The sequence below is a fragment of the Amphiprion ocellaris genome, chromosome 2 (assembly GCF_022539595.1).
Source record: "Amphiprion ocellaris isolate individual 3 ecotype Okinawa chromosome 2, ASM2253959v1, whole genome shotgun sequence".
NCBI classification, from domain to species: domain Eukaryota; kingdom Metazoa; phylum Chordata; class Actinopteri; family Pomacentridae; genus Amphiprion; species Amphiprion ocellaris.
In genome coordinates, this window is record NC_072767.1 from 4854327 (window position 1) to 4874531 (window position 20205).

The window sequence follows — 20205 nt, forward strand, 5'->3', positions numbered from 1 at the left end:
CTGATTCACATGTTATAGTACTTGTTACTGCAGTGTAGATCGGGATCTCCAAGGTTCTTTCATTCCAGCTGCTGGAACATTAAATATCATCGTGAACACAGCAGGATTTGAATGTAGTACAATAGAGTGTTATGTTTTTTGTCATATATGTTCTGTTTCACATTTATTGCACCTACTTTTCATTCATATTTGCACTATGTATGACATATTTGCACTAGTATGTTACTAAGCGGTGTTTTTGTCTTATTTCTCTCTTTTTTGTTTTTATTTCTGTATTACTTGCTCTAGATTTGTATATATATTTATCCCTATTTCTTATTACGTCATTGTTGCACTGCCTGCTCTATGTGCCTTTCTAATTGCCCCCTGGGGACAAATAAAGTTTTCTGAATCTGAATCTAACATTAAATAGCAGTAGAAAGTAGCACTGTGGTCCGTTGTGATAGAGGGTAGACCTCAGTAATGTTACTGTTTCTGAAAGAATCATTTCAACATAAGTTTTTCTCAGCGAAATTAACAGAAACTGTTAAAAACAGTCTGAACCAAAGAACAGAGATATTAACTCAGAATGAACTGAGAGATCAACATTCATCAGTAACAGAGTTCTGTGGAGGAACATTAACGTAGATTAATTTATATCTGCCAATCATTAACCAACAGCACATAGAGAGAGCAGTTATTGATTCGTTATGATTGATCAGCTGTGACCTGCAGGACACTTAGCTACAGTTAACAGTTAACTAATTTATGATACTGACATACCTGATTTAGCATCAGTGTATAAACACAAAGTCAGGAAACGTAACCTGAGATTTACAGAACAACTTTAAAACACGATGTTCGAACACGTTTACCATCAGAGGTTCCAGTCTGATATTAACTCGTTATGATTTTAGATATCATGGATTCAAATCCTACAGAGAAACTATATATAATACAACCTTACCTGGCTATAATGAATATTAAGGTTAAGGTTCTACAATGTATTGAAAGACTTATTGAATTCCCTGTCAGCAAGCTTTGTTTTTGTCTTATTTTTATATGTTGTTTAATTATTCAATGTAGTTAATATTTAGTATCTTATTTAGCAATTATATGTGCATATATAGTTGTTTTTTATTTTATGTTAATATTATTTAGTGTTTTATTCAGTCATGTTATATATACAGTATATATATTTTTTATTTTGTATTATTACTAAGTCTCTTGTTTAACTATGTTATGTACATATATATTTTATTTTATATTATTTTTACTTAGTCTCTTATTTAGAATTGTGAGTTTTTTTATTTTATTTTATATTTTATTACCATTATTTAATTTCTTATTTTAGTCATGTATACGTTTGTTTTATTTTATATTAGTATTATTTAGTTTCTCATGTAGTCATGTTATATACATTTATTTTATTTTATATTTTTTGTATTTAGTTTCTCATCTGGTCATTTTATATATATATTTAATTTTATTTGACATCAGTATTGTTTAGTCTCTTATATAGTCATGTTATGTACATATATCTTGAATTTTATATTATTATGTCATCTCTTATTTTGTCATCTATATACATTTTTATTTTATTTTGTATTATTATTGTTTCGTCTCTTATTTAATCAGGTTATATACATTTTTATTTAATTTTTTTCATACTATTTCGTCTCTCTTTCACTGATCTTCGGCTGAGGTTTGAACTGTCTGGGCCACTTGGGGAAGTAAATAACAAATTTTTATTTATAAAGCGCTTTTCCAAAAACTAAATGACCTCCACCTTGTGTTTAGCGTCAGGCTCAGATAGAAACCTCAGCAGTTTCCTGCTGAAGTGTTCAGCTGCAGCCTGTCTGCTGCTGCTCCGCCACTGGAGGCAGACTGAGATCTTTAACTATAAATATGTGAGAGTTTGGATGTCTGGCTGAGACTCTCTGTGGATCTGCTCTGTTGGTTTTACAGGACGGTTCTGGATCAGACCTCCAGAAGGGAGGCGTGTCGTTCATGTGCAGCCTCTGGAGAGCCTTGGACGGACTGGAGCTGTGACTTTCATCCAGACTGAGGAGTCCAGAGGTTGAAACCATGCAGGGTTCTGCTGCGGTTCTTCTGCTGCTGCTGAGTTATGTAAGTCTGGAGTATGGAACTTCTGTTTCTATGAAATCATTAGAGGTGGATTCAAGTTAAACTCCTCCAACTTGGTGACGACTTGAGGTAGAAGCAGAATCGACTGTTTTGTTTAGGTTTTGGATGCCAAGATTGAAAGTAGGCTCTGAAAAAACAATGCTGGCAAATTTAAAGGAACAAAACTCATGTCTAATTAGAGTACAGTTGATTTGTAACTAAGGTTAAAATACCATTTAATTCATTTTGATTTGTACCTGTGAATGATGGACAATTTAAAATGTCCGTTTATTGCCAGTGTTTCTGATATTTGTACTTTATTGGGTTTGGAAATTGGATTGCACTCTATGCACTTAAAGTTAAAAGTATAAATATGCTGATAATTCTGCTAAAAAATATTAAGAGTAAATGTACTAAAATGTGATTAAAATTGCCTCTTTTTAAGATGCAGAAGAAATCCAAGCTGCACATGTTAAATCTCAATTCAACAATGAAAACAGCTGGTCGTTGGAAGTGGGAGAAACACCTGACAATTAGTTTACACTGTAAAACCAGTCCTGTAAATAAATAAATAAATAAATAAATAAACAAAAAATCTGGCTGCAAGAATACCACAAAAATATGTTAAAAAATAGAGGAATGCGATCATTTTCAAAAAACTGTAAAAATGAAAAAAAAAAGTCAAATAATGGCATATTTTTTTCCTATTTTTAGCTGATTTAAATACAGTAAAACATCTATAGCAGAGCAGTTATAAAAGATATTTACCATTTTCAATCCTTCATTATTCAGTTTTTGTAGAACTCTAGTAGTTTTAGCTGATTTTAATACAGTCAAAATAGTATAATTTAAAAGAAAAAACACTAGTTTTTGATGTAGATATTATTTACAGTTTCAGTCTGTTTTGTTCAATGTCGAGATGTAAAATTAACATGTTTTTTCTGTGATTTTACTACAAATCATTTGTCATTCAACAAAACGGGGAAAATTTGTAAAATATCAGTTTAAAAAGACTGTATTTACCGTTTTTCAGTGTCTGTTTTCGAATATCTATGTTTTAGATTGTACAGTTTTGCCCTTTTTTCTTTACTCTTAATGTACAAATCAGTACTTTTATCTTAGATTTTACTGCATATTGTCTATAGTTTAGAAAAACTGAAAATCTGTCAAATAACAGATATTTTAAAAAAAAAGTTTTTCAAACTTTTATTTGTCATGAGCTGCAAAATAACTGTATTTTTTGCTGATTTAAAAATAATAACAATACTGTTAAATTGTACAGTCAAATGTTGTAAAAGAATGAAATACAGTTGGCAAAAATATGATTTTTTGATGTGAAAGTTATTTACAGTTTTGGCCTGTTTTTTTTTTTTTTTACTGTTAACATGCAAATTAATATGTTTTTTTTGTGATTTTAGTAGATATTTTCTGTTATTTTACATCTGTAAAGTCACAGTAAATTGACAAAAAAATAGAGGTATAAACTGCTAAAATAAAGAAAGAAAGAAATTAAAAATGCGAAATCTTCTACTAGCTTTCGTCTTTTAACGTTTCTCTCTGTAAATGTTGACATTAATTTATCTGCATTATATCTTCCTGTAGTTATGTGACCTGGTGTATAATCAGCAATTTAAAAGTTTCAGTATCAGGTTTTGGCTTTTTTTTATGTGATCATGTATTAAATATGAGAGGAAGAGTGGAAGATTTGTATATCAGCCAACATTATTTTCCCTGCGGAATTTAACCTGTGAGACTTTTTGGTGTGACCTTCACATTGTTTCTAAAAGAATGAGGCCTGACAGTGAATTAAACAGATGCGTTTATTTGCATACTAAGAGCTGTTTTTTCTACAGTCCCTGAACTTTCTTCTTTCTCTGCATGACAAAGACTAAAACAAAGAGGCAGGATTTGATCAGCGGCAGTAAAACCAATGAGGGAGGAAGTCAGAGGAAAAATATGTAGGATTATAACTCAGATTATATGAATGTTTTGTTTTTTAAAAACCTCAAATGTGATAAATGTCTGTATCACTTCTGCACTGATGTACAGTTTTAAAAGTGATGTATAAACTGTAGAAATTTAAGGCAACCTTTGTTATGATCATATGATGTAAATGATGACAACAACATAATTTAGTCAACTATAAAGGTTTGACCTCAAACTGGCCTTCTGTTGCCTGTGTGTGGACTTAAATCTGCTTTTATAGTCACATTTTAGGTTGTAGCCTCACTTTTTGGGGACAAAATACAACTTTTAGGGTGAAGACTTGATTTAAAGTTAAATTAAGGGTTAGAATTAGGCAACGGGTGTTTACAGTGAAGGCAAACCTGCAGAAAAATGTGTGTAATAATGCAATATATTGATAATATGTGCTTGTGTTGTGTTCAGGGCTCTGTGATTTTATCAGCTGAGCAGCAGTTTGGAGAAAACAGCAGCACATGTTCAGCTCTGATAGACGAACAGGTACAAACACTTTACAGCTTTTTTCCCCCAATATTATCAGTTTTACAACCAAAACAATTGTCTTAAAAACAGAACAGATTAAATTTAGAAATGGGTGGATTGTTTCTGCTGTTTTCTGCTCAACAGAAGAAATGTTTTTTTCTAGTTTTTCTGTGTACAAAATGTATTCCCTGAACTAATTGCAGTGGTTTGATGCATTTTTAAAGCACAGGAGAAGCCGTGTTTCTAAGATAAATGAACTTTATGGGGCACAAAAATGAGAGTAAATCCTCCAAACTCTAGAGCTGAAATCACAGTAGAGTTTTTTGTGCTTTCTGCTCTGCTGATGTGAAAAACAGTCTGTTCAGAAAAGCAAACATTCCCGAAAGAAAACTGCTTCGGGGCGAACTCACACACAAGTATAACTACAGCTGGTCTCCAAAACAAATAAAACTTCTATGAAGTCAGAAAACTCTCACTGTGTGGCTTCAGACAGGAATCATGCTAAAAAAAATGCTTTAACCAAGAAAATACTGTGAATAAATACTATTAAAAACAACACAATCACACTATTATATTAATAAATCAATCTAAAGGGCACATGAGATGGTACAGATGTAGTTTTAGAGGTGCATAGGTTCTAAAAGGCCAAACACACCCTCAGAACACAGATGTTTTTATTTATTTAGACTTGTTCTAATTCCAAAGCGAGTCACTACAAAGACAGTCTGTGAGACTGCTCCTGTTTCCAGTGAGATAAATTCTAAATCTATGAATGTAGGGACTGAATTCAATACAGACATTAATTGTAATGTTAGTGCTGTTGGTAATGTTAATATGTTTGTAGTATGATCATAATTAGAATTATTTAGATTATTATGAGGAAGTGATGACCAGAATTTGATCTAATTAAGACACACAGCAAGTTTCCACAATGTGTGTCTCCTTTAAATACAAAAAAATAAGAGTCTGTGTGGAATTTTAACTCTCTAACAATGCATCCTGGGAAATTTGCTGAAATCAAATGGTTATTTCTTATAAACTTTATTAAATGAGTTGAGTGAACTCTCAGCAGTTCATTCATTCAACTCTTCATTTTCAGGTCAAAATGGTTCGAGTTAGAAGACTTTTTAGGCTCAATTAACTAGCTATTAGCAAATCACATTTATTTACAATAAGTAAACAGGAACAGATGAGTTGATTTGACTAAATCTCTATAGTGTTTTACAGTGTAATTGATATTTCCCTGAACTTTCCTTTCTCATGGTTTAGAGTTTCATGAGCTCAACTTATTCTCGAATTTCTGAAAGATTAACTTAAACTTTGGTTTAGATGTAACCAAGATTTAAATTCATCTGTTGCACAAATTTGTGCCGTTCTTGATCATCTTCAGTAGAAGTGATATGCAGGTTTAGTAGTTCTGTTTCTCGGAAACTAAAGTTTATAAGTTGAGTAAACTGTCAGCTGTCAAAATGACTCAAGTTAGAAAAAGTCATGCTTTTAAGTTCTAAAGTGGCCTAAAAATGTTTTATTTGACATTTTTAAGATCAACCACAAGTTCAGTTAACTGAAAATTAGCTGAATTTATTTATTTACATCAGATAATCTCAGAAAGATGGGCTCATTTGACTGCATTTCTTCATGTTGTTTTTCAGATCATTGCTTTTTTTTGAAGAATTATTCTACATGGTGTCCCTAAAGTCTGAACACATAAGAAATCTCATTAACTATAATTTTTTTGCCTCCACAGATTAAATATGGCTTTGTCAAAAGAAGATAGATGAACATATTGAAAGATAGGGTTAGGGTAAGGGGAGTGATTTTTTGGGGGCTAGCATTAATTTTAGCCATGAGCAATTCTTTAGTTTCAGCTGATGCATTTGGTCGTCCAGAACGGGGTTTGTCCATGACACTGCCCGTTTCTTTAAACTTTTTAACCACCTTCGCCACCGTGGAAAAGTCAAGTGGAATCCTCCTTGGATGACGTGCATTAAATTCATCTGCTATCTTTCAATATGTCCATCCTTCACGTCCACTGAGAAGTACCAGTTCAACTCTTTCTTGGCAAAAATTATCGTTAATGAAATGTTCCTGTGTATTCAGACTTTAGGGATGCCCTGTATATTGTAGAATGAAGGTATTCAATAATGGACTGGGAGAGAAGACAGTTAAAACACAGCCCTGAATTTACTGATAAAACCTGAAAGTATTTCCTCGTGTTAACTTCTCCCAGCAGGTTGGATCTGTAGATGAAGTGACCGTTCAGTCTGCGATCAGAGTTACATCCAGACCAGAAAATTATCCTCAAAGCACAACACTGCCGGCTGACGGCACCACGGCGACTCCAAGACTGGATCCAGTGAGCAGAACATCCACTTTAAGGTCAAATCCTGCACGTGAAGAAAGCACCAAGGCTGAAAGAGAAGAAGATAAACCAAAAACAAACCCAACTTTTCTCCCTGACGCATCAGTGAAAGAATCAGAGAGCTCCATAACCAAAACTCCTTCCACTCAAACTCATCCAACTTCCAGTGTAGCCAACAAAGACTCCACAACAAATATCTTGGACAGCATTGAGACGTCCATTCCAAGTTACATCCAGCCTGAGAACCCCACACTTACTGGTTTCTCATCAGGAACATCAAGCACAGAAGCAACCGTCTCTGACGGTTCACAGTTTGCTGAAACAGCCACTGATATATCAGGCTTCACCACAGAATCAGAGTTTGTTGTTTCCAGCTTACAGACTTCATCTGAAGAGGAACAGGAAGCTTCATCATTAGCGGTTACACCTGCAGCTAATGTAGTCAGTAGTCCTTCACTTCAAGCAGCAACAGAAGACTTTCCAGCCTCAAACCTGACAGTTTTAACTCCAACCTTACAAACTGGAGACACTGTGAACAGCAGCAACATGGAGATTAAGTTGAAAAAGGTTTTAGGAAGTGGCTTTAAAGAAAGAGAGGAAGTGGAAGATAAGTTGAAAACACCCAAAACTACCTCACTTTCAGGTGGAGAACAAGGAAGTGGAACTGATTTAAAGGAGGAGAAAGATGAAGGACACCGACATGCAAAGATGGAAAAAGAAAGTGAAGATGCGGACCAGTTTTACAATCAGTCTTCACCTGATTTAATCTCTCAGTTCGACACCAAACAGCCTCCTATAGTCGGACGTCATGATGCAGGACGAAAAGCAGGAATCAGAGGTCAAAGGGTAAGATGTTGGCATGAATTCAGCTGGATTTCACAGGGTTTTTTTGTCTTTATAGGCTCTTTAAATGTCCTCACAGTGATATAAAGGAGTGTTTCTGATATGATAAAGACATAAACACACCATAGACGAAATTTGAATCTCGTTTAAATGATATTCTCATCTTAATTTCTGCCATTAATTTGGATAAAACTGATTTTGAATGAAGTTGATTTGAGGACTTTGTCAATTCTAGCACTTAGAAAACCAAGCAACTGTAGAAAAGAAGGCTAGTTTCTCCAATGAAAAGACGATGCCTCCCTCCTGTGGCTAAACTGTGGAAGTGGAACATTAGATTCTGGTGTCTCAGATTGACATCTGCATTCACTTAAAATGAAAAAATAAATGATGCAACGGTTTAAATGAAATTTTTGAGTAAAGAGAACTTCTAAGAAAACTGTATTCAATCAATAAACTACATTCAAACACCACTTATTTAATGATTAGCAGCATAAAAACACATTTTAAAGTTGCTTATTCATAAAAAATAAATTGTTCCAGTGAGTATTTCCATATAATGTGAAGAGATTTTTTTACCTAATTATCACAATCAGGCTGTTTCCATGACGGTCACTTGGAACCAGAAGATTAGTCAGTAAGACGGGCCAATTAAGTAACCAGTTTTTGTTTTTAGTTCTGACAAGTTTTATTGAAATTATGTTCAACCAACAAACTATATTGAGAATTTCCTCTATAATCAAAGGTATTTTCAGTTGCTACACGCTTCACGATTGGGAGCATAAACACAAGTTAATGATTATTTATAAAAGTTACATTGTTCCAAGTGATATTACCATATTATTGAAGTGGCATTTTTGCTTGATTACTGAAATTAAACCATTTCCATTGAGGTCACTTGGAACCAAAAGATGATTCAGTTCAGTAACCTGCTAAACCAAACTGTTGCTAAAAGCAGATATCAGGACTCACAGAAATAGTTGACAGTTACTTATTATGAAAAGTCAACAGCACAAATGAAAAGTTGGCTTAACATTTTGCGAAACTGAGGAGCAAACTGTCCAAATTTCACTGCTGAATGTGACTAACTTTAGCAGAACAACATATTCCATCAATAGTATCAGCAGGTGCAGAATAAACCATATACACAAGTCCACTGTTGGGCATGTTACAATTAAAAATATCCCCAAATTCATTGCGTTGATGGAATTTATTTCAGAAAGATGTAACTTTGTCACCATGAGATGTTCTGTGTATTTGTTCAGCCAACAGGTCCTCCAACATACAATCTTCAGTTATTCAGGGATGTTAACCCTCCTGTTGTCTTCATTTACGGGCACCAAAAAGTACTGTTTCCTTGTCTGAAAAAAATCCAAAAATTCTGCAAAAAATTCCTCAAATTTCTGAAAATTTGCAAAACCTTCAGAAAGAAAGTTCCAATAATTCCTTCAAAGTTTCTCTTAAAAATTTTATTTTGAAAAAGTCCCCCAAATTTGGCAAGAAAATTCTTGTAAATATTTTCAAAAAATGAGTAAAATTCTTCCAAAAAATCTTAAAAATATCTAAAGTGATTCCATATATATCAGTAAAACTTCTAAACTTTTCTTTAAGAACATTCACAAAAAAATCCAAAAAACCAAACCAACCAAAAAATGTTCAAAGATTTCCCAAAAATGTTGAAAATGTGGTCATCAGAAGTTTCAATGTGAAAATTTTTTTTTTCTCTCCACATTTTCAAACTTTAAAACGGGTCAATTTTGACCCGCAGGACGACACAAGGGTTAATTAGGTAGGATAGGGGATTGAAAAATCTTCAACTCAGGATGAAGAAAAATTATCAAGCATTTTATCAGGTTGCCTCATCTTGAATTTAAATTAAATGCAATATTAAGTGGATGCAATATTACTAACTCAACTTGTCAAAAATAATGATAATAATGTTGAAATAGCCCTTATCCAGTAAACCACATTTAAATATATCAAACATAATTCTCTGTGATAGCTACATTTCTGCTCCTGTATTGTGTCTGTAGTGTTGAACTGAAGTTTTGAAATGTTCTGACTTTTCAATAAGTCTTAGCATACGTGGATTATTATACGCAAGTTGTTATTATCCACATCTACCTGTTCTGACTTTTTCTTTTTTTTTTTAGGGATTGCAAGGTTCACCCGGACTCCCAGGACCACCAGGACCTAAAGGAGACAAAGTATGTGAGAGAATAAAACTATATAAGTTGTTTTTGTCTTAACATTCAGCAAAGTGACTTTTTTCAGATTGATACTGTGTCCAAATCTGCAGCTTATCTTTGATTTTAGCTTTTTGTTTGGATTTACAGACATTTATAAATCGCAAATGAAGTAGACTTTATTACTGAGTCTCCCTGTTTAGATGTGTGGTTGACATATCAGCTCAGAAAGTTAATAAAGCAGTGGTTTGGAAAGGAAGTTTGGGTCCAACAAGCTAGTTAGAAACCAGGTTTTCTGTTGTTGGTAATTGTTTTCTAACTGATTCGCCAGAAGAACCTGTTGCTGTTTCTTAGTATGTCAGCAGCTCTTTTGTGCCAGTTCGGTTCCTCTTCAGATAATTTCCCTCCCACGTTGTTTCTGTCTTTAACCCTCGTATCGTCCTGCAGGTCAAATTGACCCATTTTAAAGTTTGAAAATGTGGAGAGAAAAAAAATATTTTCACAGTGAAGCTTCTGCTGACCACATTTTCAACATTTTTGGGAAGTTTTTGAACATTTTTGGTGGAAAAAATGTTTAAAAGAATGTTCTTAAGAAAAATTTTAAATAGTTTTACTAATATACATGTAATCACTAGATATTTTAAAGATTTTTTTGAAAGATTTTTACTCATTTTTTTTTTCTCATTTACAATTTTTTTGCCAAATTTGGAATATATATATATATATATATATATATATATATATATATATATATATATATATATATATATATATATATATATATATATAAATAAAAAAATCTGAACCGAATCATCTTTTGGTTCCAATATATAAAACTTGTAAGGGAAACTTTTAAGAAATTATTGGAATTTTCTTCCTGAAGGTTTTGCAAATTTTCAGAAATTTGTGGAATTTTTTTGCTGACTTTTTGGATTTTTTTCAGACAAGGAAACAATATTTTTTGGTGCCCGTAAATGAAGACAACAGGAGGGTTAAAGTATATCCAGTTTCACTCAATGAAATGGGAATTTTTTTTTTTAGTGCTGAAAAACTTATTTCATAATGGACTAAAATTAAAAAATGACTATATAATACTCAGATTTATTGTTCATTTATCATAATATGGATCAAACGTATTAGATTATATACATCTTGAAGTATTGCAATGTACATAATTACAATAACACAAAGTTTAAACAATAAAATAACCAAAACAAAGTGTACCTACAGGTGTAAAGTGTCAATTAGGTCCCATTCTATCAGTTCCTCCAGTAATTTCTTCTCTGAATTGACATGTTAAAAGTCCCTTGTTGGAACCCTACAAGCAAGCAGAGTAACATGAATAACCCCATAGTTCCTTATGGTTCTCCTTTTTTAAGGGTTTACGGTAACTTTCAGTAACGTAAAAAAAAAATTGCAAAATTACACGAGATTTATGTTGTTGTATTTTTCATTCCCCTGGTGGTCAAGATGTCCTAATGCATCTTAGATTTATTTTGAATAAAAGTCCAAATCCTTATTTCTGTCAGAGCTTATCCAGAAGACGACATTATAATCTTAAATCCTACCTTTTTTCCACCTCAGAGTAACTCGGTGTTTTCTTCTTTCTCAGGGTTATCAGGGCGTTATGGGCCGCACCGGTCAGACCGGCTACAGAGGTCCGGTCGGTCCTCCAGGGATGCCGGCCATCGTTGTGTTCAAAACCTCAGAAGAAGAGTGGGAGGCCTTCAAGGTGAACTTCTGCAGCACCAGACACCTTCTGTACATTTAGTTATATGTTTGACAGAAGACTTAATTAAATAAAAGCATTTGTAATGGTGTTTTAAGCCACTTTAATAGATTGAGAGCGCATACAATCAATGTTTGTGTGCTTTCATGGCATTTAACATCAGAGATATGGTTATTAGGGATGTGGAGTATATCTGTAGCTGACATACTACTACAAATAAGTTTGAAAAATTTACTTATTATAATTCTTGTACGGATGCCACTGTTCAGAATAGTAACTTTTGTTGTACAGATTATAATTGTGTATCACATGAGAAGTTAAATCCTCAGAAAGAGTCACATGACCAACACACTCACAAACTTTGATGCTTTTTTTTTTTTTTTTTTTTTTGCTAGGTTTATATTGGCCACGAATGAACAGAATATTGTTCCAGTTTCCATCTATTTACTGCAAGTGTTTTAGTGCCTCCAGTCACCTCTTAATGTGTCACCATATTCTCAAATCTGCCAATTAAATCTGGACAATATCATTATTTTCTGCACATGGAAGCATCTGTGCAATATATTATTTTTTTCTAAATATAGAAGAACTCTGTGCACTATTTCCAGTGTGTAGTTTGTGCAACTACTGCCTGTTTCACTTATTACTATTGTCGTGTGTATTATTATAGTTTGCGCTATTTATTTGTGTTAATGTATTTTTTTTTATCAGTGTCTCCATGTTTTTGCGTTTTTGCCAATGCTGCTGTCACACTGCAAAGTTCCTCTTATCTTAACTTGTCTTATCTTAGCATAGCTTAGCTTTTCTTAGCTTAGCTTTTCTTAGCATAGGTTATCATAATTTAGCATAATATAACTGTGCTTAGCTTAAATGTTTTTAGCATGTAGCTTTTGTATTGCTGTGTGCCTTTTTATCAGTTTACAGAAGCATTATTTATGAAAGAATATATTGTAAGAATAATTTATTCTCCATTGTTTCCTTCCAGAAAAAGAAAATCTATAAGAAGCTGATATCTTCCTGGCCGGTAGGTTTGTCTTACAGCATGATTAACCTTGAAATGTATCTAAACGTTTAGTTAAAATTTCCTTTTTATGAGCAGTAGTTTGATATTACACTGTATAACTTCAATTAAGCACAATAACAGTGATACATGAATTTAGTCTTGATGCATGTACAAATTTATATACACATATAACAGTACGGTATAACATAAAGACATGTTGTTTTTCCATCTTCAGAAGCGTAAAGGGACTCCAGGGCCTGTAGGACCTCATGGAGATGACGGCCCAGTTGTGAGTAGACATTTAAAATAATTCAGTAAAGCATTTTAAACTAAAAGGTTAACCCTCGTATTGTCCTGCGGGTTAAAATTGACCCGTTTTAAAGTTTGAAAATGTGGGAGAAAAAAAATATTTTCACAGTGAAACTTCTGATGTCCACATTTTCAACATTTTTGGGAAATCTTTGAACATTTTTTGGTGGGGAAAAAAGAAATGTTAAAAATGTTTCTTAAGAACCTTCACTAAAAATCAACCAAAATCCAGTGAATTTTGCTGGATTTTGGTTGATTTTTTTTGTAAATGTTCTTAAAGAAAATATTAGAAGTTTTACTGATATATATGTAGTCACTTTAGATATTTTTAGGATTTTTTTGGGAAGATTTTTACTCAGGTTTTGAAAATATTCACAAGAATGTTCTTGCCAAATTTGGGGATTTTTTTAAAATAATACTTTTAAGGGAAATTTTTAAAGGAATTATTGGAATTTTCTTCCTGAAGGTTTTGCAAATTTTCAGCAATTTGAGGAATTTTTTGCAGAATTTTTGGATTTTTTTCAGACAAGGAAACAATATTTTTTGGTGCCCGTAAATGAAGACAACAGGAGGGTTAATGGTGTATATTATATAAAATATCAAAAAAGAGAGGTTGTAAATGGATAATCTCTCTCTGGTTACCTTTGTGTTCAGGGGCCGCCTGGAATTACTGGAAAACAAGGACGAAAAGGAATTCAAGGGAAAATTGTACGTAAAACCCTCTTACCAGTTCACTTTATTACACTGATAACAAGAATAAAACATGCCGAGCTTCATGTGCAATCATTCATTGCTCAAACTGTACAATGAACTCATAACTATGACTTTAATAAATGCAGAGTTGATTGACAGAACTCACAATGCAGCAGTGCAATAAAGTAAAACCATGACAGGAAAATGTGTTAATTTAGTTCACAGGGTGTATTATGGTGGTTGTTATGGTGGATCAAGTAACTGGTTGCTCATTGCAGTTGTCATATAGTTAAGTGGTTGTTTAGGACACTCACAGGAGTCGTAGTTTGATGTATTAGTTGGTATTAAAGAAATTATTGTAGCTGAGGTGTAGTTAGCAAAAAAAAGAGCTGTCTTTGTCAACATCTAATGAGTCACATGTTGCATATAATGTTTTGCTCCAGGGAAGTCCAGGACCACAAGGACTGCCGGGTCCTCAGGGTCGACCTGGACGAGAAGGAACCCCAGGACACAGTGCTGACCCAGGACCCCCAGGCCCACCTGGAGAACAGGTAAATCTGCTGACAAACGTGTAAAAGACAGGTGTGTTTTCAAAGTTATAATGCTGATAAACTACACTAAAAGACGTTATTTATACGTGTTTAAAAACTAAACAAAATGTTCTTTTTTATTTTACAAAAATACATGTTTTCCTGTATTTTTGAAATACCTCAAAATATCAGTAAAATCACAAAAAATAGACCGTGACTAATGTAAAATAACATAATAAGATCAATGAACTACACAAGATTTATATGTAAAATTACATAATTAAAGTTATCTCATCCTCAATGTGATCTAAAATTAGCTGTTTTGTAATTATAATCAGAAATATTTGTTTAATAACTGTGCTTTTAAATATTTTAGGTACATCGCTGAATTCTAAAAGTGGATATATTATTTTAAGCTTAGATATCTGTCAAATATACAGATAGATTCTGTCTAACATTACATGTAATAACTCATATTACCCTTAACAGTAGATTCTTGTAATTTGAAGCTGAAATACTACTTTTGTAACAGTATTTTTGATATCATTACAAGATATATTTACATAAAATTATATAATTAAACCCAACTAATAACACCTTTTTTCTGCAGAATTAAGCATAATTACATTATTTAACCCTCACATTTATAGATAATTTTATTGTTTCTATGCATGCAAATATCCTTCATTTAGCATTAAAAATTCCAAACAAGACACATTATGTAAAAAAAGGACTAACATTAGTATTTTACCCATCAGAAATTACTATTTTTTTATGAGGTGGTGATTTTTCATTATTTTGCAGTAGTTTGTGGTACTGTAGCTGTGAGAATTTTACCATTTTACATGTATTTTTTAACAGTGTAACTTGATGAATTTGCTTCTTGCTTGTTTCTACAGGGAATGAAAGGCTACAGAGGAGAGAAAGGCAGCAAAGGGGAGCTGGGTGAGTGGGTAAGAGAGGCCTGGACTTCTAATGTGTGATTTAAGGTTTGCTAGTGTGCGTATCCACAGTCTCAGCTTTTTATTTAAATCTTCAGGCTGCACAGATTCAAGTGTCAAACTGTCTGCAATGAGTTAATCTCTAAAAAAAATCCTTTCATAAAGTGTTCAGATACCTTCTTTTACTCGTCTTTAGGGTTATCAGGGAGAAGCTGGACCGCAGGGAAACGGAGGACAGAAAGGAGACAAGGTCAGATTAAACACCCAGACACAGGCTTTTTGCAGTGAAAACTGCTTTATGTGATTCTAATATCTGTTTATTTGCGCTAATCAGGGAAATAAAGGAGTCGGAGGTTTCGTTGGACTTCCAGGATACAGAGTAAGTTCAGATCATGCCATTCAGTGACATCTACTTTCACTGTAAAATGCATTTTTGAGCTTTTTATTGTACTGAAGACTATTATTTTTGTGTATTGATGTTTGTTGATGACTGAAATGTTAATTTAACTAAATCATCTGTACTTTTCCGTATTTAAAGGGCGTTCCTGGAGTGAGAGGTCCGTCTGGTTTTCCAGGACCATCAGGACCAGTGGTCAGTTTAGCAGCACAAAGTTGCCTATTACTGTGTAAATAACAACAAACTGTGACACATTTACTTGTTAAATTACTTTAAAATACTAGCAGCAGTGGTTACCAGTATTTTACTGTATTTCTACAGTGTTGCTATTGTAATAAATTTAAAAAATACTGCATAATTGATTACAGTCCTCTACAGTAAATTGAGATTTATTGTTTAATACTCTGTAATAATAATAATAATAATAATAATAATATGTGGTAATATTTGTGTAACTAATACGTATCATATAAATAATAAATAAAATACTAAAAATACATAAATAATAATAAATAACAAAAATTAAATTTTTTTAGTGTCTTTATAGCTTTGCTGCTGTAATCAACAATAATTGTAGTTGCCTTTAAATTCCAACATTTTCTTCATTTAAGGTGTATGAACTTATATAGAAGTTAAACTGACATATATCATGAAAAATGAAGTGTCTTTATGATCCTAATTTTGAGATCTACCAACTCTGTGTAACATTAAAAAATGCATTTAGCACTAAAACATCAAAACAATCAGGCAGGTTAAGAACATTTATTATAAAAATCTATATATGACATATTATATCACATGAAATATATTTTTGGAACCAAGAATAAAAGATAAAACAATAAAAACGAATTAATAAAACTGTCAAAATGGCTTATCTTAGTGCATCAGTTAGTGATAGTTAGCCATATTATTCTTAGCTGCGAAAATGAAGACAGTGTTTTGTGAATAGTTTTTCTTAAATTCACACTTTTAACAGTGATTCTTGTTTTTTGCTCCGAAAAAAAAGCCTCAGATTTTACATTTGTTAGCCTTGTTTTAGGAAAACAGTGCACTATTGTATTGTAGTGACCATGAATATTATAAATAAATAGGTTTTGATTGTTGCTTTTTTTTTTGTTTTCAGGGAGAGATTGGAGCTGTAGGTTTTAGTGGTCCACCAGGCCCACCTGTAAGTTATAAATAACACAATATACTACAACAAAAACATCATTCTAATAATTATTTTTGATTAAATAATGTTTAATAAAAGAAGAAAATGTGTTAATTTCTCTTGTCCTTAGGGCAAAATGGGCCCCGGAGGATTAAAAGGTGTCTTTGGAGTTAATGGACCTCCAGTAAGTAAAGAAGTAGTTCATTAACCCTCGTGTCGTCCTGCGGGTCAAAATTGACCCGTTTTAAAGTTTGAAAATGTGGAAAAAATATATATTTTCACAGTGAAACTTCTGATGTCCACATTTTCAACATTTTTGGGAAATCTTTGAACATTTTTTGATAGAAAAAAATGTTAAAATTGTTTCTTAAGAACATCCACAAAAAAATCTACCAAAATCCAGCGAAATTTGATGAATTTTGGTAGAATTTTGTTGTGAGCGTTATTAAAGGAAATATTAGAAGTTTTACTGATATATATATAATCCCTTGAGATATTTTTAGGATTTTTTTTTGGAAGAATTTTATTCATTTTTTGAAAATATTCACAAGAATTTTCTTGCCAAATTTGGGGGATTTTTTTAAAAATCAAACTTTTAAGGGAAACTTTTAAGGAATTATTGAGATTTTCTTCCTGAAGGTTTTGCAAATTTTCAGAAATTTGGGGAATTTTTTTGCCAAATTTTTGGATTTTTTTCAGACAAGAAAACAATATTTTTTGGGGGGCCGTAAATGAGGACAACAGGAGGGTTAAAGTGGCAGTGAAAGTTAACATTTTTAAAAGCTGTTCATGTATGAACTGCTTCTTCTGTCAGGGTCATCAGGGTGAGCTGGGCCTCAGAGGAGCAGCTGGACCACAGGTGACCACATGTTTACAGATGTGCTCTTTCTAACAGAGGCTGAATAATTATAACCTGAACTTACCATAATAGTCAATGTCCACCATGTTCTGTTCAGGGAGATCCTGGTCCAGGTGGAACGGTTGGGTTACCAGGTGTCCGTGGTCCTCAGGTACAACAGGAACTTTTTATTCTGAGTCAAAAACAATAACTGTGATATTATAGGTTGGTTTACATTAACAAATCTGTACATAAAGATGCTAACTGAACCAAAAGTAGTTCTATGGTATTACTGTGACAGACCATTTTCTTTGAAGAATGTCCAAAAGTGCCGCAGAAAACATCAATCATAGGTTCTTTAAGGCTCCATTTTCAAAAAGTTCTTTGTAGACCCACCTGGTTCAATAAACTATCAAATCGCAAATTAATTTGTGGATTCAAACTAAAAATTAAGAAGCACTAAATGGATTTGAAAGCTAGAGACAAACTGATTTTAAGAATGTTTATATGTGAACTGTCAATGCAAGAAATTGCGATGTTTCTCTGCTTTCCATGACAATACATTTACTATTTTGGATTCTTTTTGGTTGGTCAGACAGAATAACATCTTACTAGATGCCAGTTTTTGATTTGTGAAGCTGTGATGGACATTTTTCTTCTAGTTTTTTTTTCTGTTTTATACAAGAAATGATTCATCAATTGAAAAAATAATCTTCTGATTGATTGATAATGAAAATGAATTTTAGTTGCAGTTCTAATTTACATGCCACCAAATAACTCCAATAAAAAATGAAGAACCTTTAGTACTTTAAAGAACCACATTAAGTGCCACCCCCTAAATACAGAGTTTATTCAATCATGGATGATACTTTAAGGCTTCTGAAGGACCACAATCTTTTGAAAAATATATATAATATTTAGAATATATGTAATATAATTTGGATGTAAACATAGTAGACATCTCTTTGGAGGAAAAGCTCCTTATATACATTCAGCAGCTTTACTGCATGATGACAAATAAGTTGTGAAGTAAAAATCTCCCATATATAATTTCTTTACAGGGAAACCCAGGACCAAGTGGACCTCCAGGCCCTAAAGGCGACAATGTGAGTAAACAACCTGAATAACGTTTAAGCAGAGCGTTGAATTGTAGATATGAGTCTGTTATTTATCTTTGCTTGTTAAACCAGGGTGATCCAGGAGATGAGGGAGACATCGGAGAACCTGGACCACCTGGACTTAATGTAAGATAATATGGTTAAGCGTTTGTGTATTATGGAAGATAAAATGAAAATGAATTTATATCTAGAATTACAGAATCCGAATGTAAAAGTGCACAGAAAAAGGTTTACATTAATATTCCAAGTAAACCTGATAAATTGGTTCTAAGTGACCCTAAACTTTTGAACAGTGTTGCATAAAGTACTACATGTTTAATGACAGATCATTTTTGTCATTTTTCAGGAATTTGTATGTAAAAAAAAAAAACAACAGACAAACACTGTATTAACAATATAGTAATAATAGAGTAAATATTCTTTAATAAAAGAAAAAAATGATGTAATTTGCATTACAGTGCTAGCATCATATTTTTTTAACTTTCGGCTTGTTAATTTACAGAAAATGTCTGTACTTTTCCAAACTTTTCGATACGTTTCGAACGTTAAAAAAAAAAAAAACAACTAAAAAACTACTGTAAAATTTTTGGTTTGTTCTGTGATTATAAGATTTTTTTTTTTTTTTTTTTTTTACAGTCTAGACATTGTTAGTGCACTGTGTAATGTTTTTGAGTTTGTCGGAATATTCAGCGTTGTTTTTTGTTCTTCTAGGGACTCTATGGGAATCCAGGAAAGCCTGGACCCTCAGGTGATCCCGTAAGATTACTGAAAGCAATTTTATTATTGATTAAATGTATAGTAATATAAAACCAATTAACCGTTAATACCTGCTGGTAAATAAACTACTGAGCTCAATGTGTTTTCTGTTTGATTATCTGTTTGTTGTTTGTCTCCATCAGGGAGCTAAAAGCCGGAGAGGTGAGAAAGGAGATCTGGGGTTTAAAGGAGATCTGGTGGGTTTAGTTCTTCCTCTTCATGTGATTATTGATCAGTTTATTAAACCGATCAGTGAATCAGCTTTTAACTTGGTGTGTTTCTGTACAGGGAGCTCCAGGGCCTCCAGGGAAGCGAGGATTTAAGGGGCGTAAAGGCCCAACAGGACTTCAGGGACTTCAGGGACCAATGGGGCCGACAGGATTTCCTGGACCCACCGTGAGTAAAATAAACTTAATAAGTTAAATAATGTTCATTGTTGATGCAACAGAAAATGTAATTTAAGTTTTGTTTTATACCATCTTCCTCTGTTGTTGATGTAGGGGGTCGATGGCATCATGGGGGACCAAGGCAGGCGGGGAAAAGATGGATTTAAGGTGAGTTTAAGGAAGTTTCTTTTGTAATTATTTCTATTTAAAGTGCATTTTGTGCAAATGTATATATATTAACAGTATATATGTGTCTGTATGTGCATGTAGGGTGATCGAGGACCAACCGGTATTCAAGGAAGTCCTGGACCTCGAGGAAACAAGGTAGAACAAAGATGGACACTAAATTAGTTATTTATAGTAATAACAACCGGCTATATATATGTAGAAAATGTTTATTTATCAGTAATGTTAAT

The 20205-nt window shown here is 32.9% G+C and overlaps 1 protein-coding gene across 7 annotated transcripts in view; it reads left to right on the top strand.

The window, feature by feature from the left end:
- The window catches only part of si:dkey-21p1.3 (collagen alpha-1(I) chain), a 53110-nt gene that overhangs the window by 1900 nt on the left and 31005 nt on the right, over positions 1-20205 (top strand). For 5 of the 7 annotated variants that reach the window (XR_008604046.1, XR_008604047.1, XM_055017630.1 and 2 more), the window contains exons 2-25: positions 1948-2109; positions 4495-4569; positions 6782-7759; positions 9907-9960; positions 11552-11671; positions 12654-12692; positions 12907-12960; positions 13635-13688; positions 14117-14224; positions 15103-15156; positions 15341-15394; positions 15479-15523; positions 15683-15736; positions 16665-16709; positions 16822-16875; positions 17506-17550; positions 17648-17701; positions 18591-18635; positions 18720-18773; positions 19359-19403; positions 19547-19600; positions 19692-19799; positions 19904-19957; positions 20060-20113. Coding sequence is in view for 5 of the 7 variants with exons in the window: in XM_055017630.1 (XP_054873605.1) it covers positions 2068-2109; positions 4495-4569; positions 6782-7759; positions 9907-9960; positions 11552-11671; positions 12654-12692; positions 12907-12960; positions 13635-13688; positions 14117-14224; positions 15103-15156; positions 15341-15394; positions 15479-15523; positions 15683-15736; positions 16665-16709; positions 16822-16875; positions 17506-17550; positions 17648-17701; positions 18591-18635; positions 18720-18773; positions 19359-19403; positions 19547-19600; positions 19692-19799; positions 19904-19957; positions 20060-20113 (2343 nt within the window). In the remaining 2 variants the exon portion in view is untranslated. The remainder of the gene's footprint in view (positions 1-1947; positions 2110-4494; positions 4570-6781; positions 7760-9906; positions 9961-11551; positions 11672-12653; positions 12693-12906; positions 12961-13634; positions 13689-14116; positions 14225-15102; positions 15157-15340; positions 15395-15478; positions 15524-15682; positions 15737-16664; positions 16710-16821; positions 16876-17505; positions 17551-17647; positions 17702-18590; positions 18636-18719; positions 18774-19358; positions 19404-19546; positions 19601-19691; positions 19800-19903; positions 19958-20059; positions 20114-20205) is intronic. The other 2 variants (XM_055017619.1, XM_035944588.2) reach the window with 2 other exon arrangements.